Source organism: Carettochelys insculpta, chromosome 2 (assembly GCF_033958435.1).
Source record: "Carettochelys insculpta isolate YL-2023 chromosome 2, ASM3395843v1, whole genome shotgun sequence".
NCBI lineage: Eukaryota > Metazoa > Chordata > Testudines > Carettochelyidae > Carettochelys > Carettochelys insculpta.
In genome coordinates, this window is record NC_134138.1 from 83,487,202 (window position 1) to 83,503,946 (window position 16,745).

At 42.5% G+C, this 16,745-nt stretch overlaps 1 protein-coding gene across 4 annotated transcripts in view; it reads left to right on the forward strand.

The window, feature by feature from the left end:
* Nucleotides 1–584: 584 nt before the first annotated feature.
* Nucleotides 585–16,745, forward strand: part of B4GALT6 (beta-1,4-galactosyltransferase 6) — a 69,165-nt gene continuing 53,004 nt past the window's right edge. For 2 of the 4 annotated variants that reach the window (XM_074987244.1, XM_074987245.1), the window contains exons 1-3: nucleotides 585–716; nucleotides 9,992–10,108; nucleotides 10,566–10,679. In XM_074987244.1, the coding sequence (XP_074843345.1) occupies nucleotides 602–716; nucleotides 9,992–10,108; nucleotides 10,566–10,679 (346 nt within the window). In that variant the 5' untranslated portion in view covers nucleotides 585–601. Of the gene's footprint in view, nucleotides 717–9,991; nucleotides 10,109–10,565; nucleotides 10,680–15,312; nucleotides 15,400–15,998; nucleotides 16,064–16,745 lie in introns of those variants that run through there. The other 2 variants (XM_074987243.1, XM_074987246.1) reach the window with 2 other exon arrangements.

The following is a 16,745-nucleotide window of genomic DNA, read 5'->3' on the forward strand; positions in this document are numbered from 1 at the left end:
AGCGCGGCGGCGATGCTGGTGCTACCGCTGGTGCCGCCGCCGCCCCCCGCGAGAAGGGAGCAGGCGGCCGCGACTGCCGGCGGCATGAGCAGCCGCCGGCCCAGCCAGTCACCGCTGCGGCCCTGCCCGCGGCAGCACTAGGCTGTCCAGCCCAGCCCAGCCCAGCCCAGCCCCGGGGTCTGCCGCGGCCGGAGCGGGGTGGCTCAACCCCACCCAGCTGGGTGAGGGGTGGGGAGCCCCCGGCTGCTGCCGTTCTGCGCGGCCGGGAAGGGAGCTGCTGAGCCCCAGCGCCGCGAGCCGCTCCCTTCCTCCTGCGCTGCGCTGTGGTCACCGCTGCGGCAGCCCCTCCCCCTTCCGTGGCGCCCACCGGAGCCCTCGCCCGTCCCAGAGCACCTGTGCCCCGCACACCTGCCGCTCGCTCCAGTGTCCCTCACGCTCTTGCCGCCGCCACCTCCTGTCAGGCTCACCCCGCGGCCCTCTCCCTCGGCGGGCTCCGCTGCGCGCTCCATGGGAGTCTGCCGCCTCCCCCTGCAAAGTGCTGCTGGCGCCGCCGCTGGCCGCTGCTGGCGTTAGGCGGCGGCAGCCTCTGCCCAGGAGGAGGATGTCTGTGCTCGGGAAGGTGCTGCGGGTCTCCAACCGCTCCATCCTCGCCTTCATCTTCTTCTTCTCCTTCTCCTCGTCGTGTCTCTACTTCATCTATGTGGCCCCGGGGATAGGTAAGCAAGGAGTTTCCGCCTGGCCGGGCAGGGGAGGTGGAGGGTTGTAGGTCTCTTAACTTGCTGCGCTCCCCAGGTGCGAGGAATGGAATTGACACTGAGGCCCAAGTGTAGGTGCGTGTGAGTCTGGTGTGGGGGAACCTTGAAATAATTTGGGGGGACTTCTCAAATGATTGTCTGCTGCTTCAGAGTAACAAGACAACTCTGGGGAGGGGGTTCTTCACAGAACGAGAAATAGCACAAAATGGTATTGGATGGAAGTAAATTTGGGGTTTAAAGCTAAAGGAGATTCCTCTCAAGTGGCAATGAAAGAGAGTGATTGAAGGATAGTTGGCACAGTACAGTAGACTTCTGCTGCACCTTTCATTCAAGGTCTTCAAATGCTTTATGAACATATGCTTAATAAACATATGCAGAAAATGTTGCAGCTCTGCTGCTGTAATGCTTCAGTGTAGACACAAAGTACCATAGATACCAACTCTCTGTGTTCTGGGGATGGAGCACCCAAGGAAAAAAGTCAGTAGGTGTGTAGCAAGTACCAGCAGCTGGCTCTCCCATCCCACCGAGCACCTTCTGTCTGCTGGTGACCCTATTGCTTCGCTCCTCCCCTCCCTGCTGCTGTGATCAGTTGGGGTGGATTGGGGTTTGGGCACCCCCAAGGCTATAGGAATCTGGCACCTATGTTCTCTACAGGAATCAGAGGCATTCTCTTCACTACACTAATTAATCCACCTCCCCAAGAGGTAGTAGCTAAATTGATGGAAGAACTTTTCCATTGACCTAGCATTGGCTGCAATAGGGGTTAGGTTGGCTTAATTATGTTGCTTAGAGATGGTTATGTCACATGGACATGGAAAAAAATCCACGTCCATGTGATATAACCAAGTTTACCAGACTTCTTGAATGTGACTTGTATGCAGTGACCGGAGCAAGATAACTGTCTATGGCGTTTGTTTGTAGACATCTCAGCAGGAAAAAGTTCTAAGATTAAATTTCAAGTAATGTAATGAAGTGACATTGCAGATGCCACTTTGAGTTGATTCTGCCTTGTTTAATGGGAGGCCATAACTGATTGTTGGGGGAAAAAATGTTTGAGTTAGGCATACTTGGCATAGTTTGGTTGGACATGTCGGTATCTCTCTCATGAAAGACTCCTTTCATCCTTACCTCACATACTGGCTGTCTTATTATTATAATAAGGTAAAAGTCCTGGTAGAACACTGAAGACAATAGGAATGCAGACTAGAAAAGCAGCTCATTAATCCAGTGTTTTTCTTTTTATCAGTTTTACCCAGACTTTCATAGTTTAAGATCAGTATTTCTTGTACCACTGTCTTTTCTTCTTTGAAGTGGGACTTCAGAAGTGGTGCTAACATGTTAAGATAGTGCTCAGTGACAGAGGAGAATAGCCTCCGGACCGCGCTCCCCCGCCAAAAAAAAAAAAAGTCAGCCTTGCCTCTTGGTTTACACTAGTAATTTATGAGAGCAGAGCATATTTACTATGTAGGACATTTATTGACTTTTAGTGCTTACAGCAGGGGACAGGGAGCCAAAACTCCTTGGGCCTATTCCTGGTTCTTCCATCAGTGTACTAGGAGAATAAAGAATCTTCAGTTTTTATGCCTTAGTTTCCTCATCTACAAAAGTGGGATAATTTTTATTTAGCTCATAAGATTGCTGTGAGGATTACTTAGATTTGATCTACAACGAAGAGTTGCATCAGCAAAATTCTCAAGAGCAGTGATGGGCAATCTGTGGCCCATGAAACATTTTGTGTACTCTTGCCCATGCACAAGGTTGCCAGATTATGCAGGTGCAAAGTAGCAGAGGTTTTTTCCTACTAGTATAAAGTAACACAAAGATGCATGCTGATGGCACACAATGTTGACTGTGAGATTCATGATCCAATCAAAGTGCTGGTATGATTCAGTTTGCAAATCCAGCAAATTTTAGGTACCAAACACAATTAACAAATCTGCCCTATCTTGGGGGACCATGTTGGTTATGACAGTCTTGTGGCACACTGAGGCCAGGTCTATATGAGACCTGAAAGTCGATTTCAAATACACAATTCTAGCTATGGCAATTGCTAGAATTGACATATTGGACATCAACATATGTGACTGTCTTCACTAAGGGAGATTAGTGGGAGTGTTTCTCCCATTGGCCACCCTTACTTTCAATAATGAGGTTTACAGTGGTCAACTACTGACCCCAGACGGATCACTTTTGTGCGTCTTTACCAGACTCCCAAAAGTGAACTCTGGAAGATTGACCCTGACTAGGTCGACCTTCCCAAATTATAGACAAGCCCTTAGGTGAAGGAGGGCCACTCAGTAACCTAGGCTACCCATAGCTACTAAAGAGTGAAAAATCCACATTCTTGGGAGACATAGGTACGCTGATCTAATGTCCCACGTAGACATGCTAGCTGTATGGAAGAGTTCTTTTGTCAACCTAGCCACTGCCTCTCAGGGAGGCAGATGCTTTTGAGGGAATGACTAGAACAGGTAATCATAGTCTTCCACTCCCAGTTTTTGGCAATCAGAGGCTAGGGACACTTGGAACATGTGGTTGCATCCCTGACTATCTTGGCTAATAGCCATTCATAGACCTATTCTCCCTGAACTTGTCTAGTTGTTTTTGAACTATGTTATGGGTTTGTCCTTCACAATGTCCCCTGACAATGATTTCCACAGGTCTACTGTACATTGTGTGTGAAGAGGCACTTTGTTTGTTTTAAACATGCTACCTGTTAATTTCATTGGGTGTCCCCGGTTCTTATTTTGTTTTTCCTCACGTAACACTTAGTTAATGTCTTTCATGATAGTCACAATTTTATAGACTTGCATCATATCTCCATTCAGTTATCTCTTTTCCAAGATGAAAGTCCAAATATTGATTATTTCTTCACAGTTGTTCCATACAGTAAACCTCCGCTTTATGCATTTTTGACATATGTATTAACATGAATGTCAAAATCCCAGGCTCCAGCCACCCACTTCCTCTGGCTGGGTGAGGCGGGGGGCTGCTTGGAACTGGCAGCGAAATGCTAAAAGGAGCAGCCCTGCAGCTTCCCCTAGCTGGGGGAAGCTAGGGGGATGCTGCTGCTGGGAGGAGAGGGAAAGAGCCTCAGCCCTAGGGAGCTGGGAGCCAGGTACAGAAGTGCCTGGTCAATTTCTCCTGCAAGCAGTGGGGAGCCAGGAAATTGACCAGGCACTGCTGCACCTGGCTCCCAGCTCCCAGTGGTGGAGCAGGAGCCTAGCAAGTGATCAGGTGCCGCTGTGCCTGGCTACAGGCTTCCAGAATCTGGGAGGATGGGGGAGGATTCCCCCTCCCCTGACTTACATGAAATTTGAGTCACACAGAGGTTTCAAGGGGTTTTACTGCACCTTTAATAATTTTTGTTGCACCTTTCTCCTTTTTCCAATTCTAATACATCTTTTTGAGTTGCAGTGACAAGGACCGCACACAGTATTCAAGATGTAGGTGTACTATGAACTTATGTAACAGTGTTATGGTATTTTCTGACTTACCTATCCCTTTCCTTATGGTTCCTAACATTAGCTTTTTTGACTGCTGCTGCACATTGAGCAGATGTTGTCGGAGAAGTATGAAATATACATTTTAACAGTTTACTGACGTATGAGTGGATCTTCTGTCTTACTCCATGACTGCTTACTCTGAATTTAAGAGAGAATTTAAGAAAGAGCTAGATAAACTCATGGAGGCTAGGCCCATAAACGGCTATTAGCCAAGGGTAGGAATGGTGTCCCTGGCCTCTGATTGTCAGAGGCTGGAGATGGATGGAAGGAGACAAATTGCTTGATCATTGTCTTCGGTCCACCCTCTCTGGGGCACATGGCACTGGCCACTGTCACAGACAGGCCCCTGGGCTAGATGGACCTTTGGTCTCACCCACTATGGCCATTCTCATGAATAAGTCTTCTTTTAAGAAGGATCTTGTCAAAAACTTTCTGAAAGTCCAAATATACTGTATCACCCTTCTCCATGTTTGTTGACTGTCCCCTCCTCCAAATAATTCTAATAGACTGAGGAATGGTTTCCCTTTACAAAAGCCATGTTACGTTTAAGCTTTTCTCAATTACCATGAAGAGTAAAAATGCTGGTTTTAGGTGAAAGCTGCAATTTCTGGACAGCCTTTTTTTCCCTAAAAGTTATGGTTTAAGGAAAATTTTTTTTTGTGAAATTTACGATAAGATGGAAAGAGTCAGCAATGCTGGAAAAAAAATCAATTTTTTCCACTTATGGGGGGAGTGACATTTTTATATGGGGGGGGGGAAACTAATTTTGGGATATAACTCACCCGAAATTTGGTACTATGCATTTTTTTGAAACAGTCCTCTTCATTCCTTCCCTACTGTCTCATTTCTCCTAGGCTGTGGCCACACTTGCCCCTCTGAAGGGGCTAGGGTAATGGTGGCACTTTGGAACATGCTAATGAGGTGCACCATGAATATGCAGTGCTTCGTTAGTATAATGGCAGCTGTACATGCTTCAGAACTGCCAGTTTCGAAATGCAAGCTTCCCGTGTAGCCGGGGGCCTTTCAAAAGCGCCTTCTTCTCATTTGGTTTTGGGAAGAAACGTCTTTCAAAATCGGGGGGCGGGGGGGTGGGAGGAGGTGGCATTTCAGAAGGCCCCCGGCTACCTGGGCGGCACGTGTTTTGAAGCTGGCAGTTTCAAAACACTTGTGGCTGCCATTATGCTGATCAAGTGTTGCATATTCATGGTGGTGCCTCATTAGCATATTCCAAAGTGCCACATTACCATAGCTCCTTCAGAGGGGCTGGTGTGGCCACAGCCCTAGAATATCCTGGAAAATGTCTATTCATTTCTTCTAGGCAGCTGGTTTGCAGAAAGAAAAACATAATGCATTTCTTTTGCTAAAAACTGGATAAGCTATTGCACTGTCCTTAACAGATGTTTTGTACTCATGTAATTATTTCCAGTAAACAGAAATCATTACCATTTATTTTCATTAAGATAATCCTCTTCAGGAAGACATCCTAACAGGAGAGCCATATAAAATTAGCTCTTCCCTAAGTACACTATACTTCAGTAGAAAAGCAGTCATGTGGTACTTATAAGTGCTACAAGACTGCTTTTTTGTTTTGAGAGAATACAGACTAACATGGCTATCTCTCTGTCACCAGACTTCAGTAGTATTATGTATCCATACGAAACTACATTAATGGTCTTTTAAGGTTGTAAGTCAGTCACTCAGAAGATAGGAAGTGCCAAAATGAAGTGTTCCTTTGCCATGTTAATATGGTCTCTTCTGCATATGAGTTATGTGGCTTTTGTTGCCCAAGAAAGTGCTCAATGAGAGGATACAATGTTTTGTTCAGCATGTGACTTCATGCCCAATTTACTGCTCTGAAGACAGAATTTCCTTAAGCTCTTCTGTGTTTCTCAGAACTAGTTTTTAGTGCTTTATAAAGACTGATGAATTTCTTTTTAAAAATACCTTGTGAGTTGAGGTTGTATTTTCCCCTGTTGTACAGATAAGGAACTGAAGCCCAGACATGGTTTTTTTTGTTTAAACATCTGTCTCCTTATGAGCCCACTACATAACCAGTGAACAACAGAAGCTGGATGTGAACAGGGCCTAATAGTTAACTTTTCCATCCCTTCTGCTAAAGTAGAATGGTGCCCTATAACATTACTGTGTTTTACTCAGTCTTTTTTCTAAAGATGGAGACTTTTCAGTCTGTAGTCAAACACTTTTATGGATTACAGTCTTTTTTGACTGTATGGATGCCCATAATACAGCACAAAAAGTAAAATTAGAAAAGAAGAATTCTTTCTGCAGCATACAGAAAGAGATTAAACTGTAGAGGAGGTTTTATTTTGGGCTGGGGGCACATAGTTGTGGGAAAGTGATTGCAAAAAAGTGTTTTTTCACTTACTTAGAAATGTGGTGGAGACTATAGTAAATCCCTGCGTATTATTAAATTTAACATTATGATCTGAAACTTCAAAGTTGGGGGCAAGTGTAGACCCAGCCTTAGCATTTTTAATGAAGTACTTCACTTTCATTTTAGAATTACAATCAAAATTTGGAAGCAGCAAATATCTTAATGTGCATATCCAAAACCAGGAGTTAAAAAACTTAAAGTGCATTACATTAGTTTTAGCTTGTAGTCTTGGAATATATAAAAGCATCCAGTGATGGAGCCATGTGGTAATGAAAAAAAGGAGTGTCAGATGGGGGATATGGTAGGATTTAAAACAACAACTTAGATTTTTCTGGTGTAATCTCATCCCATGTTTACCAGAAAAATAAACTTTCCTGTTGTAGGAGCTGTATTTTCAAGACATTCATATTAACGCTGCAGAGGGACTATACCCTAAGGGAAATCTGATTTAAAAACAAGTTTCTTGCTTCAGGGTAAAGAATTGTCATTAAAGTATTAATTCATCTAATTGATTTTTTTTTTTTTTAACGTTGGTCTCTAAAGGAAAAGCTTTCATCTGCTGGGAAACTTTTTAAATACAAGCTCAGGGAATTAATAGTCTCTAGAAATTTCCTATAAGGCTAAGTGCAAAATCTTCAAACAATGGAGAGAAGCTATTGGGAAAGGCACCAGTACTGTTCTAAAGTTGATCACTTAAAGTAATATTCCTTGGCATTTGAGTAAAAAATAGAATTAGGTTAACCATAACTTTCAAACATGATCGTGTGACAATCCGATTCTCATTTGGATCTCAGACCTTCTGTTTGAGAATGGGAACATCCAAAACTGAAGGCTACAAATTCTGTGTGACTTGTGTTTCTGGATCCTTCCCTATGCACAACATTTCAGTGGAGTGAAAAGACTTGCATGCTTCTGTGATCCTTAGAGCTGTGCTGTGGCAGCATAACTTCTGGTATGGTGACCCTAAAGGCAGTCCACCAGCCGTCTATTAAAGAGAGTTGGAAGTGTGATAACAATCTGCTCCTATTTTTTCCTGTGTTTTTACAGATACATACACTGCTGTTTTGATCAACTACAAACTCAATCCAGTTTAAGCCACTTCAAACAGACCTAGAAAAGAGATGATGCAAAGTGCCCATACCTGCAAGGAAGCTGTACCTTGCTTTTGCCAAGTTTAGCAAGTGATTTGGATAGCTCTGAGTCAGTAACCTGACCTCTCCATTATTTATCACTCTACCATTTTTTTGTCATCTGCAAACTTTTTCAGTGATGATCTTATGTTTCCTTGAGGTTATAGGTAAAAAATAGCATGGGCTAAAGAAATAGATTAAATAGCATAGGCCAAGAACAAATAGCTGCAGTGTCCCACTGGAAACAATCCTACTTCATGATGATTCCCTACGTACAATTACATTTTGGCTGGGTCTATGCTTGCCCCCAAATTCAAAGGCAGCATATTAATCAGGGTGATGGGAGATTACTAATAAAGTGCTGGGGTGAATATGCACAACTTCACTAGGCTAAGTCTCCCCTGTGGAAACTTCGAAGTGTGAAACTTCCAAGTGCCAGCACGTGCATGCTATTTCAAAGTGCCTTTACACTTCATATTTTTGGGGAATAAAGGCACTTTGAAGTAACACGGGCACATCAAACTGCCCGCAGCTACACATATGCCGGCACTTGGAAGTTTCACACTTCGACATTGCCATGGGGAAGAATTAGCCCAGTGACATGCTGCATATTCACCATAGCACTTCATTAGTAATATCCCATTCCCCTCATTAACATGCCCCCTTCGAAGTTGGGGGCAAGTATAGACAAGCCCTTTGTGACTTATTTGTTAGGTAGCTTTTAATCCATAAACTATAATGTCAACTGTCACTTGCATATTATTCTAGTTTTTTTAATCAGAATGTCCTGTGGTACCAGGTGAAACACTTTATAGAACTTTTATTAATCAAACTTGAAATTTGATTTAAAAAAAACAGTTTAATTTGACAAGATCTATTTTCCATAAATACATGTTAATTTGCATTGCTTTCCTTTTAGACTTTAATTACATCCTGTATCAGCCATTCCATTACCTTGCCAGATATTGGTGTCAGTCTTAGAATTACCTAAATCACTGGTCAACTTCCCTACTTGCGGGAGCCAGGAAACTGACCAGCACTACTGCACCTGGCTCTGGGCTCCCTGCTGCTCACAGGAGTGGGGAGCCAGATGCAGCCAGGATCAGGAACCCAAAGGCAGCAGGGCCCCCTCCCTGACCCAGTCCTGTCTTTGGAGAAATTTGACTTAGTTGTGGTTGTCCAGGAATGCAACCTATGCGTGACTCGGGGGTCTACTGTAAAATGTCAAAGTTTTTAAATGAAATGATGAGCCTCAGACCTAGCAGCCGATCGTGCTGCGTCCTCCTTATGAAATTTCTTGCCCCCCCACCTTTACTCATCACTGCTCTAGGGCTTTGATTACTGATCCGAGATAGGATTCTTATTTCTATTACTGATGTGCTGCCATCTTGAGTACATTAGATAAATTCTCTGCATCTAAGTTTCCCAACCTGGAATGTCTCTAATTCACAGGAAAACTGAGTTTTAATGTAGCATAACCCTGTTTATCTGTTCTGACTGTGACTAGGGCCAGATTGGATAATCAAAAATTCACCTGGAAAATGCAAGTCTACAGCACCATCTAGTGGCCATAGGAGAGTGCCCACTTCTGGACCAGTTTACACTGTACTTGTTACTTAATGTTGAGAACCAGACTAGGGAGGGATCTGGTAAACAGGGTTCTACAACATTTTGAGCCTTTTTTTTTTTTTTTTGTCCAATGATTTGTTATCTAATTGTAAAATGTTCACTTGTGCCTTTTTAATACTTCCACTTGAGAGTGAATGGACATAAGCAAACCTTAGCATACTCTTACTGTCAAAAAGTAGGACAGAGGCACTTTGAATTATGAAGAATTTCTACTGTCTCTTATAAAATTATATGTATAAAAGTTACTATGGTAAACTGATTCTTAATGTAGCATAATAGGTATTTTTTCAGGGTGCAGGGAAACTTAAAGTGTGTTCATAAATTGAAACTTAAACTTTATATTTTTACCCTTTCAGTTAGAGCTAGGAATATGAATAAATGCTTGTTTTCTTGTTTGTGCATTAATTTGTATTCTCACATGTTTAGGTTTTACTCTGTGGATCCTATTGTTCATCTAGTAGGCTGCTGAGGGCTAGCCTTGAACTCTGATATTGTTCAGTGTTAATTTGATTATATAAATTATTAAATACTGTTGAATTCAGGTTGATGTGAAATAGTTGCTTTTGTGTTTAACAGCAAACACCTATCTCTTTATGGTGCAAGCCCGAGGCATAATGTTGAAAGAAAATGTGAAAACAATAGGACATCTGATCCGATTGTACACTAATAAAAATACTACATTGAATGGCACAGGTAAGAATGTTTGCTATTTGTAAAAAGAGTTGTCTATGTAATCATGTAAAGGACACATTTTGTTTACATGTAGATTTGCAAAAAGCTGTTCTAAGTGCCCTTCGTTTTCCTCCCCATTCTGTACTCTCCCAACTTTGAGGGGCAATGGGGAAGGAAGATTGATTGATTGCTATTTCCAAAGTCATTTATGAAACTGAACTTAAGTTGTCTGGAAGAAGAAGAAATAGGTTTATCAAGAACTGGGGTAAACAGATTGAACCGCTATCAAATTGATCCTCACGAATGCCAGAATATATTTTTATCTTCAGAGCCAGAACTGTCAGCAAACGAAAAGTATATGCAATGATATCAGGGTAGAGTGCAAAACAGTCTCTTCCATTATAGTGATGTATTGATGCAGAGTTGCTGGGGGAACTTCCATGCTTACAAAAGTAAACTTTTTTTTTTTTTCCCAAAGATTATCCTGAAGGCAACAATTCCAGTGACTACCTTGCTCAAACAACAATGTATCTTCCAGAAAACTTCACATATTCTCCATACCAGGCTTGTCCAGAAAAGCTGCCTTACATGAGTAAGTTTATAATCTCACCTTAATTTATATCCTCTTCTATTGTATCTGGTACTGCTAACTCGAAATGCAAACTGTTAAATTAGAATTTTTAAAGTCACTTGAACATATGTAATAGAGTTTAGCAGAATTTGGCCTGCTATTCTGACTGATACTTAATATTTTGATAAAATTTCTTCTGTGTGCAATGTTTTCTTGCATTTGTGCCACAAGTAAGACTGTATTCAACACCCACAGTTAGCCTGTCTCTTGCTATGCACAATTTTCTTGAGTTAGAGGCTGTAGGGACTTGTTACCTAGACTTTTTTTGTAGGTGAAAATATTCTTAATGGAAAATTAAATAAGTCACAAACAAGCTGCGTACTGTAAAGCTGCATAGGCCAAGAAAGTGAGTAGTTCAGAATGTAAGAAAATCGTAAATCCGATAGTAACTGAGCAGGTGATGTTGTTATGGTTTTGCAAGATGTGAAAAAAATGAAAATGACTCATAATAAAAATGTAGAAGATAAATGTTCTGAAGTGAAATATTTAGAAATCTAAAAGCAGCAGGAGTTCCTCATGCAATCTTATTTCCTTCTCATACATAAAATAAAAATCTTCTTTTAGTTTTAAATTTAAACATCTTAGCTTTTAGTTTATTAAGCTGGAATAAATGGGCAAAAGGTTTTAAAATAATCCAGTCACTGTCCAACAGTACATGGTGCTAGACAAGTTTCAGGATTTGGTATACAGAGAACTTCAGTCAGCTTTGTATTACAACAAATACACTAATATCCAATTAACCTTTCATTAAGGAAATAACAGTTAAAGCATTGAAATATAAAGTATGAAATAAGGCTTTCATTTCAACACCATCCTTTGTTCCCTTTCCCTTCATCTTAAAATAATTTTTGAAGGAAAACCTAAGTGTGACACACTTAGATGGTATAAAAGATTATAATCTTTCCACAAAGGGAGAGTTGAGATGGCCTATATGTGGGTGTCAGTATAATCCCATTTAATCTCAGGTCAAGCTTGGGTTTCAGCCAGTGTTATCTGGGTCCTTCTCACTGCACCACTTTGGGAGAAAACTCAGAAAAGACAGAGGCTACTGGAACAAAGTTTACCACCAAGTCTGCCAACAGTCATCTCCAGGGACTAGAGACTCTTTCCCTTGTCAAAATCCTGAGAGATGTCCTCACCCCATGAGAGCCAATGCCCAGGTGCCAGCTAAAGGTCTGGTGGGACAAAGGGGGTGATGCCACACCAGCAGCTACGCTAAGCAGCCAGGGCAGGCTGGGTTCTTTTGGTTTGTGTTTTAGTTCGGGTACAGCAGCAAGAGGAAAATTACACTTAGAGAGGCTTTAACAGTTACTTTTTATTTATACAAAGATAGAAACAATTTAACTAGGACAAATGATTAAAGTACAAGTTAGTACTCGCAGTTTTTAAAGGGGAAACAACACAATTAACTTAAGAAAAGTTTTAGACAAACTAGCTAGCTTAAACTAATACTATTAATGTGTACACAAGAAAGGCAAGTTGCAGGTGTGATTTTCACCCCTGCCTCTTAGACCCGGTGGAACCAGAGTCTTTCCCTCAATTCCTATAGGAAAGAAGTGTAATACAGGTATAATTCTTACCCCTGCCTCCTAGATCCGGTGTGACCCAGAATCTTTCTCTCAATCCCTCGGGAAGAAGTAGATACGAACCAGGTGTCCCCAGTCTCGGGAGTTAATTCCAGACCTGGCCAGCAGGTGTAGGTGATTGAAACTCAAAGGGGGGGTAGGCTGCCAAGCCCCTTTATACCCCTTTTCTCACGTAGGCTTCTTCCTGGTCTCAAGTGGCCAATCGGGAGGAATATGTTTGAACCCCAGGTTTCCCAGGGAAGGTGCAAGGCTCAATTCGCACCTGTGAATTGTAGACAATTGGGCACCTTTGGAGGTGATGGGCAGGGGTTCCCCGTTCTTCCTGGGGAAGTGATTAGGTGTGTCAATCACCGAGATCAGCCAGAAGGGCAGCCATTAGCTAGCCCATTTACTGTCTGGTTTTTGTGTATAGTAGAGAGGCTGGGCGAGACAGCACACCTGCGTTCCCAGGACATCAAAGGCTACCTGTCTCCCCTGCTTGTTTCTCTCTCTCTCTCCCAGTAGCGGGGGAGAGAAGAAGAAAAGACCAAAAGTGGGGTTCATGTCTGGCTACATCCCGCTAGATTGAGAAGGAAGGATTAGGTCAGACTCACTACAGTTCATTACTCTGTCAGTGGCAAAGCTGTGCAGGATAGTGTGGGCAGAGGAAGAAAGGCAGTTTACGTAGCTTGTTTAGAACTATAAGGCTATGCCAAAACATACTCAATTCAGGGCAAAAAATAGCTTTCTCTGTGTGCTAGAGGGACATTTTTAATCACAGATATTTTCTGGCTGCACCTCATGTTTCCACTTCTGAAAGTAGTGTAAGACTGAAAGAGGAGATGAGCAGTATAAATCGAAAAGCCAAAAAGCCACAGTTCTCAGTTCACCAGACCTGTGGCTTTTTGGCAAGAACTTCATTTCCCCAAAGACAGCCTTTGAACTTACTAGCAAACAAAAGTGTGTCCTTCCTATTTTAAGAGTTCTCATTAATACAATCCCAGTCTTTATAATCTGTGTCTCTCTTAGACCTCATAATATCTCTGATTTGATAGGTGGGAATAAACTCGGAACTCCTTACCAGGGTTCCTCTTTTCCCATCCATGGGCAGAATAAATGGAGGTGTGCACCACCAGTAGAAGAATATGCTGATAGCACTGGACGCTTTACTAAGATGGTGGCGCTTGAATCTCTTCTGGGCAGACACCCAAGTGCTCAGAATACAGGGAACGCTATTCCTTGCCATCCTAATGCAGCATGAGTTACCAGAATATATTTTAAAGACTAATCAGAGAAATTATTCAAACAGTACAGATTATTATATGTGCCGTTTGGAGGTAGATACAGTTCAACTTCCCATTGTGTAGAAACACCTTTCTATCTATTTTTCCACCAAAAGTTCTGCTTAGTTGTGAATCTGATCTCTCTCTATGCATTTTAACAATCTCCTCTATGCATTGACCTGTTCGGGGTTGGTGAGAAACTTTTCTGCAGCATGCCATGGATGCAGAAGACTACTTAAGTGACAGGTCTGTCAAAAAGGCAGTCTTACATAGGCCCTTCTTATGCCAGTAGCATTATTTGTGTACAAAGTTAATTTTGGGAAGGATACTTAATGTAATTCAAGGTATGTTGTAAAGTAATTTAACAGCAGGAAATGGGAAGTGACACCAGTATGTGATTAGCTTACCTTGGACTTCTAGTGGTCCACAGAACGTAGTTTGTAGTAGATCAGATTGAGAGGTAGCTGTGTTAGTCTATACTGCCACAGAACTCATTGTTTTTGTGGATATAAAGATTAAAATATATATGGGTATATCGTTTTGTGGGCAAAAACTCACTTTGGCAGATGTATGGGGTTGAAATTATAGAGGCAGGCATAGGTATACTAGTGCATGGGAGAAAAGAGTTACCTTATCAAGTGGTGCAGTGCTACTAATGAGACCAATTGGGTCAGCATAGATGTGGCCCAGTCCCAAAAGTTGATGAGGGTGTGTGAATACCAAGTGAAGGAAAACTGATTTTGCAGTAACAGAGAAAGCCATGCTAGTCTGTGTACTATCAAAACAAAAAAGCAGTCAAGCAGCACTTTAAAGACTAGCAAAATAATTTATTAGATGAGCTTTCGTGGGACAGACCCACTTCTTCAGACCATAGCCATACCAGAACAGACTCAATATTTAAGGTGTAGAGAACGAAAAATAGTAATCCGGATCCACAAACCAGTCAGCCTGCATTTTAATGGAGTGGGCCATTCTGTTAATGACTTAAGAGTTTGTGTCTTACTGAAGAGGAATTTTCACACTACTTTGGAAAGAGAGGCTGCTGAACTCTTTTTTTATATTCAAATTTGACACATTTACACGTGGCTTGAACCAGGTTGCAAATTTTCTGGGATGTTATAGGGGCTCTTTTGCATACTTGGCTTAATCTAATTCTTGATCTCCCCCCGCCCCCCCCCGCCACCCCTCTACTTTCTGATTTGCTCATCTTGATGATTTTTTTTTTCTGATTTCTCAACCTTGATTATTATTTTTGGTTCTCAATTTCTTAAATATTGAGTCTGTTCTGGAATGGCTATGGTCTGAAGAAGTGGGTCTGTCCCATGAAAGCTCAAGTAATAAATTATTTTGTTAGTCTTTAAAGTGTTACTTTACGGCTTTTTTTGTTTTGATTTTGTAGTGAACCAGCCATTCGCTGTCCCTATTCAAATCCAGATTAATAGTCTTTAATTTGCAAATGCATCTCTGCAGTTTTTCTCTGGAGTTTGTTTTTGAAGTATTTTTTGTGAAAGGAGGAAATACAAGCTATTTGTGTCAGGGATATTGTTCCTTATGTTACTGCCTCTTTGTATTGGGAGTGTACATTCTTTTCTGCAGCAAGGGATAAATTGTTCTTGTGATTATCTGAGTTGCTGTAGTTTTGCAAAGGGTGGTCAAGCAAAAGGTTACTTGTATTGTATATAGTAATCCCTCAGGTTACATGAGGATTATGTTCCCACGCACCCTCACATAACTCTAATTTTGTAGAAGCTGGGGGGAGCAGTTTTTCCCGCAGCGGAACACATGTTCTGCAGCCGGGGAAGCAGCAGAAGTGCCTGGAGCTCCTTTTGAAAGGTAAATCCTGGGGTTGGAGGTGGTAGTTGGGGAGGGTTAAGCCTGGCATTGGGTTGGGGCCTTGAGAGGCGGGGCAGGGTGGTTTAGTCTGGGGTGGGTTGGGGCTGCAGGGAGGGGGGTATTGGAGTTGAACCAGGGCCGGGGGGGTGGGGAAGCCAGGCTACCGAGGGTGTTTTGAACCTGGTGAGGGGAGGGCATTGAGCCAGGGCCAGAGGGAGCCAGATTTTTAGTTTCACTTAACTTGTGTTAATGTGAGTTAAGCGCAACTTGAAATTGCGCATTTTGAGTGTTTTGTTGTATTACCTAGGCTAGCAACAACTCATAAAACCTGAGTGACTTAACAGGATTTTAATTTAAATCTGTTAATAAATGTTTTGTAGATACATTTCACATATCCATTGATTGAAGAGTTAAATAGTAATTATCTCAGCTAATTTCATTTTCACAAGAATGTTCCTATCAAACTAGCTCTTTCTATACCAGGATTCTGTTGATTTAACTGTGTCATTCAGGGGTGCTGATTTTTTTTTTTTTCAAATCCAGAGTGACATAGTTATCGTGACCTCATTTCCAAGTGTAGACAAATGTCAACCTACCTTTCATAGAATACTAGAACTGGAAGGGAATCTCAAGAGGTCATAAATTCCAGTGCCCTGCACTCATGGTAATATCGCTCAGAAGTCTCTCATCTTGTCTTCAATGTCAACACTTTTTTTTTAGTCCTGTTGCTAAACAATCTCAACAGCTGTGCAGTAACATGATTATCGATTAGTACAGTAAACCCTCAATTGAACAGACTAATTGAGGGAGGGTTTTTCTGTTAATCCCAAAAGTCCATTAAATCCAAGTGTTTACTACCCGCCCCCACCACCAAAAAAAAATATGTGGGGACCGACCAGACTGCAGCTGCTGGAGGAGGAACTACCAGAGCCTGTCATGCAGCTGGAGCTGCCGAACTGCAGCTGGGACCCCACCTCACCCTGTGTGTGTCTGGAGGCACCCCGCTGCATGCGGCTGGAGCTGTCTCACTGCAGTTGACTGGAGGAACTGTTATTGACACCCGAGCTGCCACATGCTCCTCTCACCAGTTGTGGGGTGCATATGTGGGCAGACAGCACTCGGGTACACACCCCACCTCTGGTGGGAGGAGCGTGTGGCGGCTCTGTCATCAGTGGCAGTGCACGGCTCTGGCAGCAGCTCCTCCAGGCAGCAATGGTAAGTTTCTTAACTTTTTTGAGGGGGAGGGAGTTGAGTCCATAAAATCCTCAGCAGACTTCAGGAATAGTGGGGTTGTCCGTTGTTCCTGAAAGCCGCTAAATCGGGGTCTGTAATGTCGAGGGTTTACT